The following is a 21455-nucleotide window of genomic DNA, read 5'->3' as shown; positions in this document are numbered from 1 at the left end:
AGTACATGTAGTATCTCAATCTGATATATGAAAATATTCATATAATATCCAAGTTTGATATAGTAAGACTAGGCTTTATTCTGAAGCTGTGGGTTGAAAAATGTATCCCAGGAAGAGCTGCTTATTTATAAACTTTAATTAAATAGGACTACCTTGGCTACTTTTTTGTGCATGACCCATTTCTGTTTGCAGCCCTGATTTTGGAGGCCATTAAAATTTGAGGCCCAAGCTGTTTGCATCCCTGATGTTTTAGGGCTTGAATATTGCTGTTTCCAGATGAATGTGAGAGCTGTGAAGAACTTAAAGGGCTGCTGCTTACCCACCACTAACTTAAAAAGCTTTATTCAGAAATGAGGCAATTTTAAAAATCTAGTAACATATTTAAATACTGTGAAAAAGTTGGGTTGGAATTTAAAATACATTGTAAAGCCATGAGTTAAGCTGTGTTGGTTGTTCCAAATGCTTGTCAGGAAAAGATTTTATACTACATCATTCTTCATTTTACTGGTATGCCTCATATTTTATAGACAAGCTTTTAAGATGTGTTAATAAATGTGTATTTACTGTTCCACCTGTAAAAGCCAGGTGTGTTGGTTACTATCAGATGAAGTGTAAAGGATTAATATATTATAAATAATAAATTATAGCGAGTACTAAACATTATTTGAAATATAACTTTTTACAAGTCTTCATTCTAGAGATGAAAGGTTTGAATGTGGAGATTCAGTGGAAAGAAAAGAAAGTTTCCAGTGGGAATGAAAATGCTAAAACTATCTCTAATGGTTCATAAGATATTGAAATGTAAACCTACCACAAAGAGGGCAAAATCTTTCCAGACCTGCATCTGAGACCAGTGTGATTTTATGAGAAGGCAACATTTTGGCATTTTAGAATAAATAACATTCCTTAGAAAGGTGGCATGCAGCTGAGGTAGAAATATCTTTCAAATAAGTGTATACTATCCCATGCTACTGATATGTACTATATCTTTTTCAGTATTGTGCAAAAATGTACTGCACATATGTATGGAAGATGCCTGAGAGAGTTCTTTTCAATTTACATTCTCAAAAGTTTCAGCCATTTTCCTAATTTCTGTGCTTTTTTAGCCATGTGTAGAACTCAGTTCATTCCTTATTTGAAGTCTGTAGGTGTGTCTTTACATGTGTGTCTGTTGGGGCTAATTAGGGATTTTTGTGTCTGTGTATCAACTGATGTGTGGAGGGAGAATTTGAATAAATACCCTTGGTATCAGATTTGTTAGCCATCTTGGACTTGAAGGCTCATGTTTTTCTTTCTTCTATTCTCATGCATCAAAAATATGTAACTGAATTTTATCCTGTAGTTCTTTTACTTATGAAGGAGAATGAGGTAGCAGAGTCTTGAGTTAGTAGAACATACGTACGATGTCACATTAGCTTGAAGAATGCCATGTTTGAATGCTCTGCAGTATACTGTATATTTTCTGCAGGTAGATATTGAACAGGCTGGTCAGATAAAAAACGGTCATGTTAAGCATTGTCATATTATTTTCAAATGGGAAATAAATATAGCTCTAAATAACTTGTAAGTACTGTATAGTCTGCTTTCCCCCCAGACATATTAGTATCATTCCAAGAGTTCTTAATTCATGTAATTTTGTTACACTGTGTAGAATTTGAAAAATGTGGATATTGCTAATAAGTTATAATTTGCTTTTATTTCCCATGTAAGCCACAGAGACATTGAAATGGGGCATTCCATTTTGAGAACCAGTGTAGAGTAGTGAGTTGGGTGTTGGACTTGGACTCTGGGAGACCAGGGTTCAAATCCCCACTTGACTATATAAATCACTAGGTGACATTGGGCAAGTCACATTCTCTCAGCTTCAGAGGAAGGCAATGATAAACCTTCTCTGAAGAAATCTTCCCAAGAAAACCCTATGATAGATTTTTCTTGGGGTTGCCAATAAGTCAGAAGGCAAAACAGCTTGAAGGCAAAACAACAACAATGTCATTTTGAAAACAGCTGTGTGAATAAAACTAGTATAGCAGAAAAAGCCTTTTTTGAAATGTTTTTATTATGAAAGACAAGAAGAGAATGTCTACATGAATTAAAATAATGTCTAACAAAGGATCTTAGTAAAAATAGCATCTTGCATGAAAATTGTACAGTGCCTTTCCATTTAGTGATGATGAATGAAACTGTGTTACAGGCCTCCTTCCTTTCAAGACTCTGCAGACCCTACCACTCCATGCATGAATGGAAGCCACACTACTCAGCATATAAAACAAGAGTACCCAAGCAGTTATAAGGGCCTTTCTGAGGTTTCCACATACAGAGGTATTACTGAAGGAATGGAACTGAGAGGCCCGGGCAACCTCCATCCTGAAATAGACCTAATGAACAATGGCTTTACAAATTCACTTTCATCATACTTGTTTAATAATGAACATTGCTCCTCCCTGAGCTCAGTGTCACTCAGCAGCCCTCAGCATTCGAGCAGGCACCAGACAAGCAACCTGAAAAAGAGATGCCTCTCCATGCTGCCGTCTTCTGCTGATGGGATTGATATTACAACTATCATCCACGCATCACAGACGTCACTGGTTACCTGCGTGAATGGACTGCGAACTAATTCAACTGGCATTTCTTCTTCTCCTGGAGAGATCACTCTCCACAGTGCACAAAAACCCTCTCGCCCCCAGTCTTGCTCTCAACCTGGCAACCACTGCCATCTTCCTTCACCTTCTGTATGCCTTGTACCTGTTCCCTCTGAAATCATTCGATCGGACCGCGATCATCCGCCAATGCAGCATTTGGGAGAAAATGCAAGCCTCTGTCTTATCATGAACAGTGCTAGTGTTCCTCAGCAAGAGACTTCACTTAGCAACCAGAAGTTGAATTTTTTAAAGCAAGAACCACTTGATGAATATTCTTCTGCCTCAGATACTTTTCAGCATCACCAAGAGCTGCCACCACCTTATCATTTACACCAGCAGCGAAGCCAAAGTCAAGGGACACTCTCCCATTTACATCCTATGTCTCCAAAGTCTCTTCAAATGAGCGAGGGAGATGAACAAGAGACCAGCAATGGAAAACAGGCCTGTCGGTGGATTGACTGTAGCGCTGCCTATGATCAACAAGATGAACTGGTCCGGCACATAGAAAAGACACATATTGATCAACGGAAAGGAGAGGACTTCACTTGCTTCTGGACTGGTTGTGTTCGTCGATATAAGCCTTTCAATGCCCGTTATAAACTGTTGATCCATATGAGAGTTCATTCTGGCGAAAAACCAAACAAGTGTATGGTAAGTATGGAGTGTATTTATTTGATTAGAAATATGCTGAAGTCTGTACACTTTCCCCTTCTTTAAAAAATATATTTCCCTTTAAAAGATATTCTTCAGATCTGTTATTCTGTTTTCCTATTAATGTATTGTGTTATATTTCTAAATAGAACTGACCTGGAAACATACACTGAATTATTTGCACTCTTTATTCTCTTTGAGTATACATCCAGTACATTATATTGTTGGTCTGTGATGCGTCTGAGGGAGAATTGTTGGGAGAGGGATGGAATGAATAATGTTATTTCTGAGAGGAAGTTCCTGAGTTATAAAGGTAATGTCAATGAATCATGTTTTGTTGTCCTCATCAAAAAGCTTAACGTTTAATGCAGTGGTTTATTTTTGAAGTAGCCCCTGAAACATTAATATGATGATCAAAGTAACCTGCAGCAATCTGATGTAAAACGGGGAGGGGGTATTGTGCCTCAGGCAACATTTTAAATCAAGAAACATGAAACACATTTAATGAAAATTCTTTTCGTTCTGCCTTTTGAACAGTATCCCAATAGAGGAAAAGCCTTTGAAATGATAGGTTACAGAAAAAGAAGAGAATCCTAGAGTTATTAACAATTAAAATTGAGCATGTAATATAACTTTGAGGGTGGATTTCATTTTATGTTAAAAAAACAGATGCATCAAGAATTTTGAGGTGACCAATGAAATTTTTCTTTTCAGATCAAGCAGTTTCAGGTACATAATACTCCCAAAGAAGACATTTCAGGAGCAATATTGTCTCTTTGTATTATCACAGTAATGTGGGCAATTAAAATAAAAGCTAATGACTAGCAGTTGGCTTTCCACATGCTGAAAGCATCCATAATATGAAACCCGAATAGAATAGATAACAACGAGGCAAGATTGGTCAGAGCTTCCAAACCCAGCTGTGAAATATGAAACTTTTGTTTGCAACCCCAAAAGTATTGCTTACAAAGGAATAACCACACCAGTAGATTGGGTTGCCTCATCAAAACGTCAGCAAGACAGAGCTCTTCAGAGATTATGGTGTGTATTCACTAGAGTACACTCAACATGCATTCTGCAAAAAGGAACACTAACTACATATTGTGGCTTCAGAAGTTAGAGGCATTCTCTCTGAATATTTTAAACCCAAGGGACATATGGTAACCTTATAGCAAGTAAGGTAGCACTGTTGGTCCAGTGCCTATTGAACAGAATCTTGGGATAAGAAATCCTGTAGGTCTGCTTATACTTCATTAAGACAATATACAATATGTTCCTGTGACATCACAGTCTTACCTCTGTTTCTGGTGTATCCAGGTGTGAAAGGATTATATGAAGAAGTAAAATAGCAGGCAGAACTTGGTGACGTCATTCAGCTAACAAAACTGGTGCCTTCAGTGGAACTGGGAAGGGGGAAATTCATCCTCTCCTCTTCAGTACATTGTGCATCTTCAAAGCTTCTTTGAAAAGGCTGGGGAACTTTCTGGGGCAGGTTTTTAGGTATTGCGTAGTTCTATAGGGGAATGGGCAGCAGCAGAAAGTGCCATTGTATTGATGGGTGTCCACTAGTAAGCCAATATACAGCAGTAAGAATTATCATTCTGGATCTGCTTTCCTCTGTACATAGGCCTTTATAGATATATATATATAATATCTGTAGGTTTGTTTTTTTGCTTCCTTATCATAGGCACTCTTTCTAGGTTTGTTACCTCATATTGTGAAATATGAAGACAGCAGGTACATATTCTTAACAATCCTTTAACCCTAGTAATTTGATGTGCAAATATTTCTGCTTAGTTTTCCTTGGTGAATAATGTTTGTGGCCAGGAATAAAACAGTAACAATAAAATAAAACACTCAGTTTTCCTTATAAATCATATTGCTTTCCAGATATGTGAACAGAAAAGATTTAGAGAGTTGTTAATTGCAAAAATAATACCTAATTAATATATTAAATAGCACCAATAATTGTACAGAGTTAGAAAAGGTCTAACCATTTAATAAACATTCAGTTTATTTGTGTTTTTTAAAAAAGACAATTTATTCTTTGTGTTAGAAATTCAAAACTGTGAAAATATCTGGAGTAACCTGCCAAGTTAGGATGTATAATATTGTAGACTCATCTTAAAAAGGTTATTTTCCTCCTTTTCTCTTCCTATTTAAAAGCTTATTTTCCAACTGAAGAGGCTTGGTTAGGGTTTTTTTATACTGATGAAAGATGTGATACAGAAATCTAGCAACAGCAAGAAATACTCTCCACATATTCTTTGAACTGTGCCTTTGACAGCTTTTGTATGGCAGTTTTCTAATGTTACCTTTGCTGTCAGATGTTTCACACAAACCAGTTCTCGTAATTTATGTTAAGGAATGCTTTGAGATTATTATCGTTAAGTCATTGTGTTAATCTGTTTTGAATAATGAATAATTTCAGTTCAGTATTTTGAGTATGTTTTGTATTCCAATAATAATTGGGGACCTGCCATTACAAAAGCGAGTGTACAGTTTTGTGCTGACTGTGGAAGAGTTTGTGGTAAGATCATTTGTTTAGAAAAGAAAAGTGGGAGTTAAATATTTGAAATAAGCAAAGCATTTTTAAGATCCTGAGGTCACCACTAAAGTAAGCTATCACTCTGGGCTGTTAATGGCATCTTTCTTTTAGCATTAGTTACAGAATTATACAAAATCAAAATTTTAAGCTCTGAGCCTGCTTTCTTGAAATGAGTATCAACTAGGAATCTATTTATTTATAGAGTAAAATATTATTATGTATATATATATTGTGTGTGTTGTACTGTATGACTTTAAATTATTTTGCACACTTATGTTCATTTAAAAATATTTTGCAGAGGTTGGTGTGTATGTGTTTAAAAAGCTTGGATCAGTAAGACTCAACAACCCATCTGGCGTTTTGCAGCCCTTTCACTCCCACCCCACCCCACCCCACCAGTAAGAGAGTTCTTCTCCTGTTGCTTCCAGTACCCTTCCAAAGCACATTTTTTGCTTTTTTTGAGCCTGGGTATCTTTCCAGTCTGTTCAGTAACACTTTGTTGGCTAAATATGCATTGAGCATGTTCAAGGCAGACTGGCAACAAGTAGTTCCCTGTCCATATGCATAAAAGCTCCTGTCCATGTAAAATTATTAATTTCTTATGACAGGCTTTGCTACTATGTAGTGTAATAGACAAAGGAATTTTGGAATTCAAGCTACTTGAGAACAGGAAGTACATGAGACATTTTGATTGAAAAGTAAATGGTCCACTAAAATGGCAGTTAATCCTTTTATTATCTTTCCAACAGCAGTTTCCACAGTATACTTTCATGAGGTAAGCTTCCCTTCAGTCCAACTGTAACACTCATCATTACAGCTGGTTTAAATTTAGCCAGTATGCTTCCCTTCTCAGCAACAGACAGTAGAAAAGCAGAATTCTATCGGCTGTAAAAGAATTACTGATATTTTTGGGTCCCCTCTTGTGTTTTGGTGCCAAAATCTGTATGAGTACTGTTTTTATTTTCTGTTAAATATTCTAATTAATTGATTCCTTCTCTACATCATGTCTTTTCATTTGTGTGGGTTTGCCTTTTGTTTTGTTTTGTTTCTGGTCTTGCTCTCTTTATACTTTGGGCTATGTAAGTAGTCTGAGGAAACTACCTAATCTCTTTGCAATATCCTGTTATGTTTCATACTTAACTTTTGTTATTTTAGTTTTATTAAATTTGGTGCTCATCTGCATTATGATCAAAAATATATCCAACAAAAATAATGATGCAATGTCTCTAAGATCTGAACTTTTGAAGATTAATTTCATGCTTTTTTAGATTTGATGTCCCAGACAATTGGAATTTTGATTGTCTGAGAGCAAAAATTAGCTAGCTTAAATGTTTTCTATTTAGAAAATAAAAACAAAACAAGAGGATTTCTCATATTATCTTTTTGTCCCACTGTCATTTTGAGTAATAATGAATAGTGATCTCAGTATTGTTCAATAATATTTAAGATCCTGCTTGCAAATGTGAATGTGTTATTTCAACCAGAAAGTGGGGGAGTTTTCTCCTTCATCAGTGTGCGTCATCTTAATCTGAATGTTCAGATACCCACCTTTATCTTCTGTGTTATGTGCTTAAATAAAATTACAGTGCTGGTGCCATAGTTAACAGTGTTTGTTTTTGTTTTTGTTTTTAAATGCAGCATTCAACTCCAAGTCACTGAATGAAAATAATGGTGTTGTAAAAAGAATGCCATTTGGTTAACCAGTGGATTTTTATTCATTTATATCTGACTATCTACATAATTAATTCACAATGGTAGATAAGTTACTAATTTGTGATGGATGAATATCTAATTTCTTAGTAAAACAGTGTAAAAACACGACTCCTGTTGGACGGTTCTGTAAGGCCCTTTTAAAATTATCCTAGTATAGGAGCTTCCTTGAATCCAGTCAGCCTACCAAAGAGCAGAACTTAAATGAATCAGCAAGTTGATGGTCATATCGTCTTTACCAAAGATGGAATTTGATATGTTTTTGAATTGTAAGGCTGACACTCCTGTTGATGCCCTAGATCAGTAGTTAAATAGCTTAACTCAAGATTTAAAAACCCTAAAATGTTAGGGAACTATTAACAATAGTATGGACTGCCAAGCACTGAAACCAGGGTGGGGAGAAACAAAAGTGCCTGTTTCAGAGAGACCAATCTGACTGTGGAAATCTAAAATTGGAGAAAAGGAGCAGAGAAAACGGTGTGTGGAGGGGGAGAAAGTCAATTGCTACTTTCTACAACTACATTGACTAGAGTTGCTGGAGTCCAACAACATCAGGAAGGCCACAGGTTCTACAGGGAAGGAAGGCAACATGGTGGATCTCATCTGCGGAAACGAGGGATTTTTTTTGTTTTTTTCTCTACAGGGATCTAATTTACTCCAAAACAAGAAAGGGGGGGGGGGGGGAAGACAGAATGAGAAAAGAGGAAGACTGAAACAGAAGGGCAGCTCTGAAGGTCAAGGGAAGGGCATGCAAAGTGGGGGACAGGGTGGCAGGTAGGAGGGGGCTCCAACTCTGTACTGAAATGGTGCTGAGAAGCCAAAGGTAGTGAAAAATATTGCCCAATCAAAGATCTTTGCCTTCTCCAGTGTAAGGAAAGAGCTTCTAAACAAGTGGTGACCTTCTTGGGTCCCCTGAGAGTGATTTGCCAGTTTCCCACTTAGGATGGGGGTTGGTGTGGCTGCCTTTTCCCTCACCTTGGCCTGGCACAATAGGCAAAGTGGGCTTCCCCTATTCCTGCCTTTCGTCGGACACTCCTTCTTTAGCTTTCTGCCTGCTGAAGACCTCATACTAGGAAAGCAAGAAGAGCATGGAGCAATGGTGGTAGTAGTAGCAACAGCAGCAGCGGCTGCCATTGCCCAGGCAGGTAGGAGCTACTACCACCACCTCCTGCACTTTTACCCACTGCTCTTATGCATTGGATGTGCCTAACTGGGCTACTGCCTCCATCGGGAACAATGGCAATGGCAGCTGCTTCTCTCCTTGCCACTTGCCTTTCTTCAGGCCTGGAGCAGACCTAGGGGGCATCATCCTGAGGGTTCATGGCCCACAGTTTAAGAACTTCTGCCCTAGATGTATGTGGCAGAAGGCTTGATACCAATGTGACTGAATGTAGGTTTATCTTGATCCTATTCTGTGGCAATATTTGTATTGATGAAAAACTGCTTTTCTGCCACTTCTTTGCCTGGTTCAAGGCTAATTACAGCTAATGTTCCCATGTAAAGGAACATTAAATGTATGTTCTGATGTGTTTGCTAAGATTATTAAGTATAAAGACAAAATCTGGATGTGATTATCTGAATGCATTCCAAGTGGTTTCAGGCCTCATTTTGGTTGCCTTAATATTGAGTTGAAGAACTTGTGACTGTCCTAATATTGTTGGACTGCAGCTCCCATCAATCCCAGCGAGGCCCAGATTTAAAAAACAAACAGCTTCATTTATATACAGCTTCATACCAAACTAGAAGTGTCTAAGTGGTTTACAACTGTAAGCTAATTGCCTCCAACAAGCTGGGTACTCATTTTAGCGACCACAGATTTATCTGTGTTCCCCTTCCAAAGGGACAGAGTTAAATCCCACTTCTATTTTGTCACTAGACCTTTTGTGAAACAGAAGCAGTATTGCCCACTGGGTGAGATATGACAGCAGTAAGTGGAGCACTGAGGCCACATCACATTGCCTGGGAGGGCGGCGCCACAATAAGACATGAGCCATATATGGAGGAAAGGCCACAACTTTATTCACGCAAAACCAGCAGCCAAAAGGTAGGGTTGGCCAAAAGCATGAGGTCTGGATCATCGTACAACCCGCTGTTGTAAGATACTGGCCAGTCATATATCAGCAAGATATTGGGATGAGCTAGGGGCTGATGGAACGCCCTCTCATATCCATGCAACCTAGTGATTGCATTCAAATTAAATCCCCTAGTCACCGGGAAGCGGTGTCATGTTATGGCCCCAGCAATGGCCACAACGCATGTCCTCATTGCTCCTGTGTCCCATAGGGACTCTCGATACAGTGCTATGCAACCATATAGACCATGACCACCAGATCCAGACCCTCTGCTGCCGCCCCAAAGTTGTGACAAACACCAACACCCTGGCGGAGGGCGGGTGGGAGAGCCAAGCAGCAAATGGCACCGTGCACTGGGCAACTGGACCTAAATAGGCCATGCCCAGGGGGTTGCTGGGAAGGGAGTCGCCCCGCCCCCAGAGCAGCCGAACTGATCGGTCGCCCTGGAGGACCGAGGCAACCATAGAGAGGGACTATCCGCCCCCTAGCGGCCTTTCAGAGGCGGAAGTACCTCCCTTTCCCTCCCCAGCAACCAATCGCCAGCAAGCACGCCCCAGCAAAGCATGCTGGGGCACTCCACTGAGCCTGCGTCGCCGCTCCGGCGGCAACATGGCCTGCCCGTTCAGTCGGGTGGCCGTCTTTTTCTGGAGCCCTCATGCAGGCTGAACATGTGCCTCCTTGCCCTGAAGGGATCACATTTGCAAAGTAATCACCATGGGGTCAGCTTTGGCAATTGCAAAGGGCTATTAATGTTTTTTGTGGGTTTTTCAGGCTATGTTCTAGAAGAGTTTCTTCCTGATGTTTCGCCAGCATCTGTGGCTGGCATCTTCAGAGAATGCTTTCCTGGAGAAGTTGGGGTGTGTGTGTGTGTATATACACATACACATACACACACACACTGTGTGAGCCTGGGAATGCAGGAGTGATTTGCATGTGTATTGTTCTGTTGCTCTTGGCAGGCCTCAGGCTAGAGGCTAATACAAAAGAGGATTAGTGTCTGCTAATTGGTGATCATTATCTGCTAGGAAAGCCCCTGACTCTGAATGGTTTCCCATTTGCATTTGCTGAGTCCTCATTTTGCTATTCCTCAGGACTGGTAGCCAAATTTTGTTCACTTTAAGGGTTTCTTCTTTCTCACTTTAAGGGTTTCTTCCTTCCGGTTCTTTCCGGCTATTAATGGCTTGGAGTGTTTTTATCCATCAGAGATTGGTGCCCCAACTGCAATCCCTTCCAGGCAGTGATAGTGTGGTCAATGCTATCTGTGTTCTGACAATGTCTTGCCTGGAGTGTTCAGTCACTTCTTCGTGGGTTTACCTTCTTATATTTCTTGACAAGTGCACTTAGTTTAGAGTACAGATCTGAGGCTTCAAACTGGTAATATGTGGAAGGGGTCATAAACTGTTTGGGTTGAAGTAGTTGAAGTGGCATCCTTTTCATGACCATGTTCAAGTCTAACCTCTGATGTTTGCTTTTAAATCTCCATGTGGATTAGAAACCTGTAGGATTATTTTGCCTATGAGTCTGCCTTTCCTCTACCTATCTACCACGCCACTGAGGTCATCATCTAAAGCTTAAGTCTAGCTGCACCCCTATTTTAATTACTTGTGAGTGGGCCTTCTACATTTGTTGTCTTGTGGACATCAGTCAAAGCACCTTTTATCTTCTTAGACTTTTTGGGTTTTTAATGGCCATCTAAGCCACTGCACATTTTCATTTGTCTATCTCTATGGTTACTTGAACTGTGATGATATTTATTGCAGATGTGTCTTTGTGATATTTTTAACAAATCATTTTTTGTTGTTTGTTTTGGGAGGATGTGCAATATAAATTTAATAATAAATATGAACAGATATTTACTAAGAAGTTGTTTATTTGTCTGTTGGACTGATATCCTGCCTTTCTTCCAAAAATAAGATCTAGGGAGGCTTACAGTAAAATTTAAGGAAATAAACAGAATAAATGATAAAACAAATTTGTCATAACGTCTCAAAACACAGTTAAAACACAGCAATAATAGCAAAAGCCCACCTAGAAAGACAGCATTTGCATTTCAAAAGGCTCCAGTCTAGTCCCTTAAAAACAAGTTACATGATAGGGAAGCTATTTGTAGATCATGCTTTTGGTTGAGGAATGATTCATAGACTGATGCTGTGTATGCTGAAATCTGCTAGAGGGAGATGACAAACTGATCTAAACAATATTAATCTTTTAGAGAACCAGCCTTGTAGATACACCAACCTTTTGTTTTGACAATATGAAGCAGTTAATCAACGCACCAAATGTTTGAATTATATCTCATCTTGGTGTTTTTTGCGTACTCTTTACTATGCAAATCTCATTACTGTATGTTCCACTCTTTTTCATATCTGCTTTAGTCTGTTTTTGTCTTTAAATCCTTTATAGCATTCTGATATTTTTTCCTGCTCTCATTTGATTTGTGTGCTACTTACCTTTCTTGAGGACTTCATGTCTTAGTCCCTTCCCCTCATCACTTAAGATTTCTTTCATAACATGGTTCAATTTTTTGTTTATGTGACTTGATTTAACTGGGTGATAGGCCAGGCTTCCCCAACTTAGTTCTTTCCAGATGTGTTGTACTACAATTACCATAATCCCTCAACTAGTGGATTACAATTCCCATAATCTCTCAAGGTGTTTTGCCAAGGGCTAGATATATTAGTTTAATGGGATATCTGCTGTTCTTAAATATGAATTTATGGTCTGGGAAAAAAGGTGTAAGTCAGCTCTGGTTTGAAAGGAGAACTAACATTAAGATGTCAATGTTGTAAAAGTTTATGTTTGCCTTTTAAATTTCTCCTTTTTAGTAGATTTTTGTGATATTTGAAACAAGCAGATTGTCTTGAATGAGTTTGTATAGGCTTGCATTAGAACGTTTGAGCAACGTGAATTAATTGGATGAAAGAGACTTTAAATCTCCCAGCAGAAATTTGATTGTTTTCATTAGCTCAAGCAAGCACTGATGTCAGTCCTCTGAGCAACTTCATTATGGTTTGAGAAAAATAAACATATGTATGTAGTTCAGATGTTGGTTTCAAAACAACTGTCCCACTTTGTGGATAAATAGAGGCACATGTTTGTTTGTTTTTAACACAACTACTCTGTTGAAAGATCTTGATGGATGAGAAAGACAAAATGTCTTGATGACAGATTGGGGTGGAAATTGCACAAGGAACTGGTTTCTGTCCCTGCATAGGTAGGCTATAATGATGTGAAACCAGTAAAGATGAAGCAGTGTCTTGCCATTTCTGGTTCCTATGAAGGCCAATTTTCAGCCAGTGTTCAGGGGTTTGAGGGATTGTAGTCACTTCATTTGGGTTAAGGTTTAAGGGTTTTGGAGTGATTTTCAGGTGAAAAAAAATACTCAAATGTTGAAAATTTAAAATTTCTTTTATTGGGAGCAGTGCGAGAGCTTTGGAGATATCCCAGGGGATTGGGCAGCTACAAAAATGGGGCTAAGAACTGCATTTTTCTTGTCCCTTTGGCCTGTTACAGACTGCCAAAATAAAGCTGCTTCAGGTCTCTTTGGAGATATGCTATTTAAATGATGCATGGGTCCTAAGAGTCCGGAGGTCGCGCCAAAGCCACACTCCATTCCTAAGCACTGGAGTGCAGCTTTGGTGGATTCTTAGGATGCATGCATCATTTAAACAGCATACCTCCAAAGCGACCTGAAGCAGCTTTATTTTGGCAGTCTGTAACAGGTCTTTGTTAGATAACAGTTTTTATTGCACAGGACAAGATTACATGAAAACTTGAAAGTGGGTCATTTCACTAGGCCCAATAGTTTCACTTAAGATAGCTTTGGAACTCAAAATATTTTTTAAATCTTGACTAGTTAAGACCTATAGCAACGTATGAAATACAGATGGGGAAAGGGAAGTATGAAAGAGAAATGCTGAAATATATAGATTCATGGTTCACAATAGATTTGAATCAAAACCATCTAAAATCTTGTGTAATGCTGTATGATAATTTACAGTATTTGTTTCCTTCAGGGAAGCTACCCCTTGATATATAATTCTGGAAAGATGACTTAAAAAGCAAATAAATTTAAATATTGAAATTATATCAATGACCATGCAGACTTCTATGTGTTTGAGAGCAGTAATACACATGACACAGTTAATCACATTGGAATCTTACATCATTTTGCTAATCACAGAACTGATTATTAACAGATTAATGCTGGGACCAGAAATATTTGTATGGCTTTTTTTATGATAACCAGTACGGAATTATGAACTTTTATTGCAGAATTTATTGGGTGTTGTAAAAATCTCCTACTCTCAGTGCTTCTATCCAACTGAAGAATTATTAAAGTTTTATAAATAAGAGGGACAAAGAAATTGGCAGAGAACAGTTTGTTTTAGGAATGGATTCACTATCACAACTTCAGTACAGAAGTGGTTTCTCATCATTGAATATTGGATTAGAAATATATATGTTTTGAAAATGCTTTGCTTTAGTGAATTAGATTTTGTCTTAATTAAAATTAAGATGTAGGAAAATACAGTTAATAATTATATTAGTGTGCACCCTTTATAATTCTTTGTTTATGCTAGTATTAAAAAAAACCTAAACCAATACATGTTTTGAGGTGTTAGACCTGCTTAGCAAAATGTCGCAGTCTCCCCTCTCTGTTCTTGTATTATTCTTGTTGTGTGTACAGATAGTGTTTCCACAAAGAGGTTCCTGTGTTCAGATGCCATGCAACTTGCTTAGCTGAATAATGTATCTTGGTCTTTCTTTTGAAAGTGCACCCAAAGGCATTTGAAAATGGGAAATGGAAAAAGCATGTTCTCATAATCCCACTCTGTAAAGTTTGCACAACTTGCTCTTTGTTTCATCATCCCAACAATAAATCTTTCATTTGTGTCAGCTGAGAGTGCCCACTGGGTCTGCAAGTGATTACTTCTATGAAATGTGTTGGTACCCTTGCAGTACATAGGTAAATGTTAAAATAGGGAGTTGATCAAGATTTTTAAATGGTGGGCAGGAAGTCTCTTAGAAAACAAAACATTTTGGATGATGGATTTTCTTCCAAGTATTTCTAATCTCTTGTTCTGTTTGGTTCCAAAAATTAACAACAGTTGGAAGCATTAAAACATGGAAAAATTGTCTTTCCACAGCCCCTTGTTGGTTGGTGCATGTCTTCAAGTCATTTCCAACTTATGTTGTCTCTAAACTTATTCTTTCTTGGCAAGATTTATTCAGAAGGTGGTTGTCTTTGCCTTCCTTGGAGGTTAAGAGTGTGTGACTTGTCAAAGGCCACCCAGTGGGTTTCCATGATCTAGCAGGGAATTGGTCTTCTGAGTTGTAGCCCAATCCTAGCCTTGCACAAAAAACAAGTACAGTACTGTAGTAATGTATTTTGTAATGTACAGTCGTTTCTTCTTATACATGGATTCAAGCATCCACAGTTTGATAATGTTCAAAAAAAGTATACATTTCAAATATCAAACCCTGATTTTCCAATTTTTATAAGAGACACAATTTTGCTATCACATTATATTTAATGAGAGTTGAGCATCCATGGATTTTGTTATCTATGGGGGATCTTGGAACCAAACTCCAGCATATAACAAGGATCCACTGTACTGGTTTGCATAATAACAGAACTATGCTTAAGTGTTTTCTGTTGGATCTTGATGACAGCGCAGAGGTTAAACATATGTGTTAGTAAGTTGTCTGGTTAGATAAAAGGTTCTGTATAGCTCTGTGAGGGAGAATTCTGTAGATACAACAGACTGCCAAAAATACAGATAAATAGGTCTAGGAGCAAACTAATCATGTGAATCTCAATAGTAGCCAAAAGGACTAAACTGAGGTTATCACGCTTTTGACATATGTGTAAATCTACAGCGCTATATAAATAAAGCATATTAATAATAATAATAATCTTACTCAATGGAATGGGTGGTTACACTTGGTAAAGTGATAGGCAGTAGGATAAGGGGATGCCCGCATTATAGATGGGTTGATTATATCAGTGATGCCACAGGCCTGAGTTTGCAAGACTTGAGCAGGGCTGTTGATGAGTTCAGCTCATGGAGGTTTCTCATTCAAGGGGTCTCTGTATGTTGCAGCAAACTTGATAGCAAATAACAACAAATATAGGTCCTTGATAGGGTTTTAGCACAAAACCAGAGCAGGGCTTTTTATAGGCTAGGATAAAAGAAAAGGTAACCATTATAGGTTCTGCTTATGTGTTAAAATGCTCAGTTAGGGCCCATACAGACAAGCCAAAATAAAGCTGCTTCGGGTCATTTTGGAGGTATGCTGTTTAAATGATGCATGCCTCCTAAAAATTCGGAAGCCTCACCAAAGCCATGCGGTTTGGGGGCTGCACTGTCCCTCCAAAGTTAAAACAGGTGAATGCAGACCACTGTTTCGCAGTGGTCTGTACTGCCCCTGCATTCCACTGCTTCATTCCACTTTTGGCTTCCCATGCAGCTCTTTACAAGATGTCCGTAATTTGTGTCTCACCTTCATACCAACTTGTTAGGTCCTAGCAGTCAATATACTCAGCCATCAGTTGCTGACAAACCTTTCTAATGAAAGGTTTAGAAACACAGAAAACAGATACATGCAATCAAGTGTGTGCTGGATGTAGTGATGAAAAGTGCTCTTAACATGTTCTGTTCTCCTCTGTACCTAGGGACAGCAGTGTTCTCTGAATATCTCACAGCCACATGCTCATTACTTTATCTGGAATTTGCTTGCTTTTACTAAAACGATGAAACCACCAGGCCTATCCTTAAGATACAGAGCCCTCCATCTGTCCATCTGCCATGGTCCAGGCCTCAGAGGGAGAGAAGAATGCTAGACCTGATCCCCTTCCCCTCAACCATTCCCTTCTCCTTCTGTGTCGTGTCTTCTTAGATTGTAAGCTTGAAGGCAGGGGACCATAGTCTAATTAAATGATTTTATGTACAGTGCTGTGTAAATTTACAGCGCTATATAAATAAAACTTAATAATAATAATAATAATAACAACAACAACACTCAGCATGAGTTCAACCAAATGGCAACCCATTTGAAGGCCTGTTCTGTGACAGTCATGGCAGTCAGGAAACTGTTCTTCTCTGCCACCTTTGTCTCTGATCCAGTGAACTTTGTTTTCTGGGGAATCAGCAGCTTAAGTACTTTGTGGCTTATGAGAACAATTTATCACTCAGTAGCAAGTTATGGCTAATTTACATTACACTTTTCAAATAGAATTGCTTGCTCACTTTGATGCCACAGCTCGTACACATCCAGCGACTGTAACTTTGGCCTCCACTTTTCCAGTTATACAGAATACTTTTCCTTTTGCATAATGATGTGGACAGGATACTTGTCCAGGTGGCATCTGCCACACTTGTTCTTCGTTAGAGAGTGCAACCTTGCATGCCCATCTAGAAAAGACTTAGAGGCTGTGCTCCACTGTGACCTACCATTTCTGTTTGCATGTCCTTGCTGCTTGGTTTCCCTTCACAGCATTATTTCCTTTGTCTCTACTAGTCCTAAAGAGGAGCAGCTGGAGGTTGCTTTCTCTCTCCTTTAGTAACTGAAGCAATTGATTTCAAGTAACTTCTTCCTTTTCATCCCAAGCCAAGGCAGTATTTCTGTTCACGTGAATGAATTCATGAGTAAACTTTTATTTTATGAAAGGAGATTTTTCTTTTTAAAAACTGTTCTGTCCATTATGTAGCATCTTAGAGACTAACTGAAAGAAAGAAATTGCCACCATGAGCTTTCGTAGACTTTAGTCTACTTCCTGAGATTCATTTGGTGGAGTGGAAGCCAGGTACAGACATATATATGCCATTGGTATGTGAGGAGAGGCTGTCAATACAAATTACAAATCCTTTGTGTATGGAACACAATTTTAACAATGGTCATTAGTGCAGAAAGATATAGGAAACTGGTCTTTGTGCATGTAGATGAAGTGGCAGATCCAGTTATGCAATGGGACTAGCGTGTAGTGAGGGGAATAAATGAATGTAGGGCACCTCCATGAGGATGGGGTCAGATAGTGTTGAAGTGTGTGTAGTGTGTCAAGAAGACATTATCTTTGGCGGGATACTCCCCCGCCGCCGCCATTTGCTCCGTGCGGGAGCCGCAGCAGCCAAACCGCGCGACTCCCGCGCGGAGCAAAAAAGAAGCTCCATTTTGGAGCTTCTTTCTGCGGCGCATCTATGACGTCGCGAGGTGCCGCAGGCGCATTTGCGACGTCATAAGCGCCGCGACACGTCTGGACGCTATGCATCCAGTACGTAAAGATGGCGGCGCCCATGTGGAAGGGGCGCCGCCATCTTGTACGTACTGTATACGTACTAGGGTTAGGGGGGTGCGGAAGCACCGCCCCTTCCTAACCCTAGTACGTATACAGTACGTACTATATGGCGGTGTGTATCCCGCCTGAGTTAAATCCATTGCTGAGGGACTGTAGTTTGTAGATGAATTCCAGTTCTGCTGTTTCTCTTTCCAATCTACCATTGTAGTTCTTTTGTTCAATGATCGCTGTCCTGAGGTCTATATGTTCTGTACGTTGTGTGTAGAAGCATGGGTGGCTGGTTATACTGTTCTAATCCCATTACTATTAATCACTCTGATAGAGAAATATTTTTCAAATTCCCAATTTGACTGCTGTCTTTCCTGACTTGGTTACAGGGAGGATTGGCTGAGTAGATAAAGACATTAGTAAATGTCTCATTGCAATAGGTAGGGATTCTACCCACTGTATTAGACTGGCCAGCCTGGAATATACCTGTCATGGGCAAAGAACTGGAATATGTACTGGTATCTTAGCACTTGTTGTGTCTGGATGTGGTGTATATTTGTCTGCCTGTCTCTGTCTACCTACTTGTTTATCTCAGTCTGATTTTGAACCAGGTTATGGTTTGTTGTTGTGTGCCTTCAAGTCATTTCCAACTTATAGCGACCCTAAGGAAAACCTATCATGGGGTTTTCTTGGCAAGGTTTGTTTAGAGGAGGTTTGTCATTGCCTTCCCCTGAGGCTGAGAGCATATGACTTGCCCAAGGCCACCCAGTAGGTGTCCATGGCTGAGCTGAGCTTTGAACCCTGATCTCCAGAGTCATAGTTCAACACCACACTGAATCTCAATGTCTCAGGTTATGGTTGATGGCCTAAATACCATGGTGGCACCAGATCACATCTGATCTTGGAAGCTAAACAGAGTCAGCTCTGATTAGTAATTGGATGGGAAACCACCAAAGAAAACTAGGTGTGTAGGCCATATTTCAAAGGAAGGAACTGACAAAACCACTTCTGAGTATTCCTTGCCTAAGAAACCCCTATGACAGTGGTTCTCAAACGATGGGTTAGAACCCTTGGCAGGGCAAGGGGAGCATGCAAGTTGCTGGGGGAGTGTGAGACTTGAAGGCCCAGATCCCTCCTCCTCCAATTCCCAAACTTTTTCTCTACTAGAGAGAAAGAGAAAGAAGGTGTGCACTTGGAGCAGTCACTTCTGCCTGAGGGAGGAGGAAAAGGAGGAGGAGGAGAGTGGGGAACTCTCTTAATCATGGCCTTTGGCTTTTCCACCACTTACCCTGTCATTGCCTCAGGATGAGATGCTCTTGCCTGAATATATTCCTTTTTTAAGACATGACGGAATTAGTATTAATTAGAATGCTATAGGAATTTCTTCATTAAATAGAAGAGCCACCATCTGACTTTCATGTCCGGAACTATAGGGGTTCCATTTTGCGATGGCAAGTCTCCATCGCACATTTTAGTGTATTTGGCTCTTGCTTAAGAGGGTGGGAAATTAAAGAATTATTTGAAGATTTGAAATGCTGGCTTTTGAAGGAAGTTTAAAAGAGTGAACTCTGTCCAGATCATACAAAGAAAGCACTAAGGAAGACAAGAAAGAAAAGATTTGTTTGGTTAGAAGAGTACAGCAAATGATAAGTAGGAGTTAGGATGAAAAAGAGAAAAGCAAAATTGAAAAGGATCAATCATGAACTGAAACCTCTTGGGTGTGATTTCATGGAAGAGCCATCCTCACTGGAACAGCTTTCACACTACTTACTAAAAAGTTTTCATATTGATGTCTATGGAAAATTTTCATTTTCGGTATGGATTACGTATTCCTGGCCAGCCATTCAGAATTCTCCACATTAGAAGCTGCTTTGTCCTGAACCTGCTTCAGTTCAATAGCTGCCATTTACTAAGCACAGAAACTCCCAGAATGGTTAAACATTTTACTTCACAAGGAGTTTCTGAGGAAAGTGTGTGGCTGCTGTTTTTAGTGGTAAGCACAGAATCAGTGTTTCACATCCATCTAAATTCTCTAGGATTGGAATTGAAAAATAATCAGATCATTATGCTAATCTGAATGAGGGGATCCAAACTGAGTGAAAGATTTGGATTTAGAAGATGATGTTGATAAATCAGAATGTGACACCTCTAGAAGAATGACATCAGATAAAAAGCCAGAAAATCAAAGGGAAGGTCATTTCTGGGAAGGTGCTCTCCAACAGGACTCTGAGAGAAAATAACTGCCAGGTAGGAAGGTAACTTGGGAACGAAGCAGATGGGCAGGAAGGAGCAGCCCAAAGCTGCTTCTTCCAAGAGTGGGCTCAGACCCTGCTGAATGCACTGTTCCCAAGGTGGCCCTCATGCACACGCCATGAATGCATGGCACAGTGTCAAGCCACACTGCTGAGTAATTATTTTTAATTCCCACCACCATCATCCATGTGCACCATCACAGGAACACACCACTGGTGACTGCCTTCTGCCCAGAATCCATCCAATTGGATGGATGGCCACCCCCTTTGATTGGCCACACAGTCTCACCTATGACCCTCCAGGGCATTGGAACAGAGGTGTTCCCAGTAAGATACTGGCAGTGCACAATCATGTTCCCTTTACATGCCCCCTTCACCCCTCCTTCACCCTGTGCCCCCTCTTGACTGTCTGGTTTGCGTATGTTATAATTACATCCATTGGAGGAAATGTATCTTTTTTACATTGCCACCCCAACCACCAGCTCTGTCCTTTTTAAATGTGCACACGTGCTGGTGCACTTATATGTCGCATTAGGATTAGGGTAAGGATAGAGCGTTTCTTTGGGATGGCCTTGTGCCGCGGCATTTATATGCAGGATCAAAAGTGCGTATTCCCAGCTAGTGCGGGTTATTTCCGCTTCTTTCAGTCCATCTTTTCCTGCCTTAGAACAGCCATGTCATGGCTTCTGGCCACTTCCTGGTCATGCGTCATCTAAATGCCATGTCACCAAAACGGCCTGAAACCGTATTTTTTGGCCCGTCTGTTTGAGGCAAATATATCAGTAGCAGTATATTTAGTTAGTAAAATATACCTTTTTCCTTCCAGTCCGATGCAACTGAGCTTTATCACACTAGCAAGATCCCATGGGAAAACAGGATTTAAACGAGAGTTAAATTAAATTCAAATTTAATCAGAACCTGCAAATTAGGGAAGTTTATCATACCGAATTGCTGCTAAAGCGAAGGTCTGTTCGACAGTGGAACACACTCCCTTGGAGTGGTGGAGTCTCCTTCCTTGGTGGTCTTTAAGCAGAGGCTGGATGGCCACTTATCGGGTATGCTTTGATTGAGAGTTCCTGCATGGCAGGAGGGTTGGACTGGATGGCCCTTGTGGTCTCTTCCAACTCTATGATTCTATGGAATAATGCAAAGTTAAACCAGAGAAAAACACCACCTTTTAACTTTCGGAACTTTCCAAAAGTAAAAAGCTGCCGTTTTTCTCCGGTTTAACTTTGGTTTAACTTAGCATTATTTCATGTTGACAGCAACGTCATGTGATAAACTTCATGGATTCCA

At 39.7% G+C, this 21455-nt stretch overlaps 1 protein-coding gene across 3 annotated transcripts in view; it reads left to right on the top strand.

Annotated features, from left to right (window-relative positions):
- Positions 1-21455, top strand: part of GLIS1 (GLIS family zinc finger 1) — a 260795-nt gene that overhangs the window by 111783 nt on the left and 127557 nt on the right. For all 3 annotated transcript variants that reach the window (XM_042464927.1, XM_042464928.1, XM_042464926.1), the window contains exon 4: positions 2192-3290. In XM_042464927.1, the coding sequence (XP_042320861.1) occupies positions 2192-3290 (1099 nt within the window). The remainder of the gene's footprint in view (positions 1-2191; positions 3291-21455) is intronic.

Source organism: Sceloporus undulatus, chromosome 4, assembly GCF_019175285.1.
Source record: "Sceloporus undulatus isolate JIND9_A2432 ecotype Alabama chromosome 4, SceUnd_v1.1, whole genome shotgun sequence".
NCBI classification, from domain to species: Eukaryota; Metazoa; Chordata; class Lepidosauria; order Squamata; family Phrynosomatidae; genus Sceloporus; species Sceloporus undulatus.
Note: the sequence above shows the minus strand (reverse complement) of the source record. Positions and strands in the feature narration are given on the sequence as shown.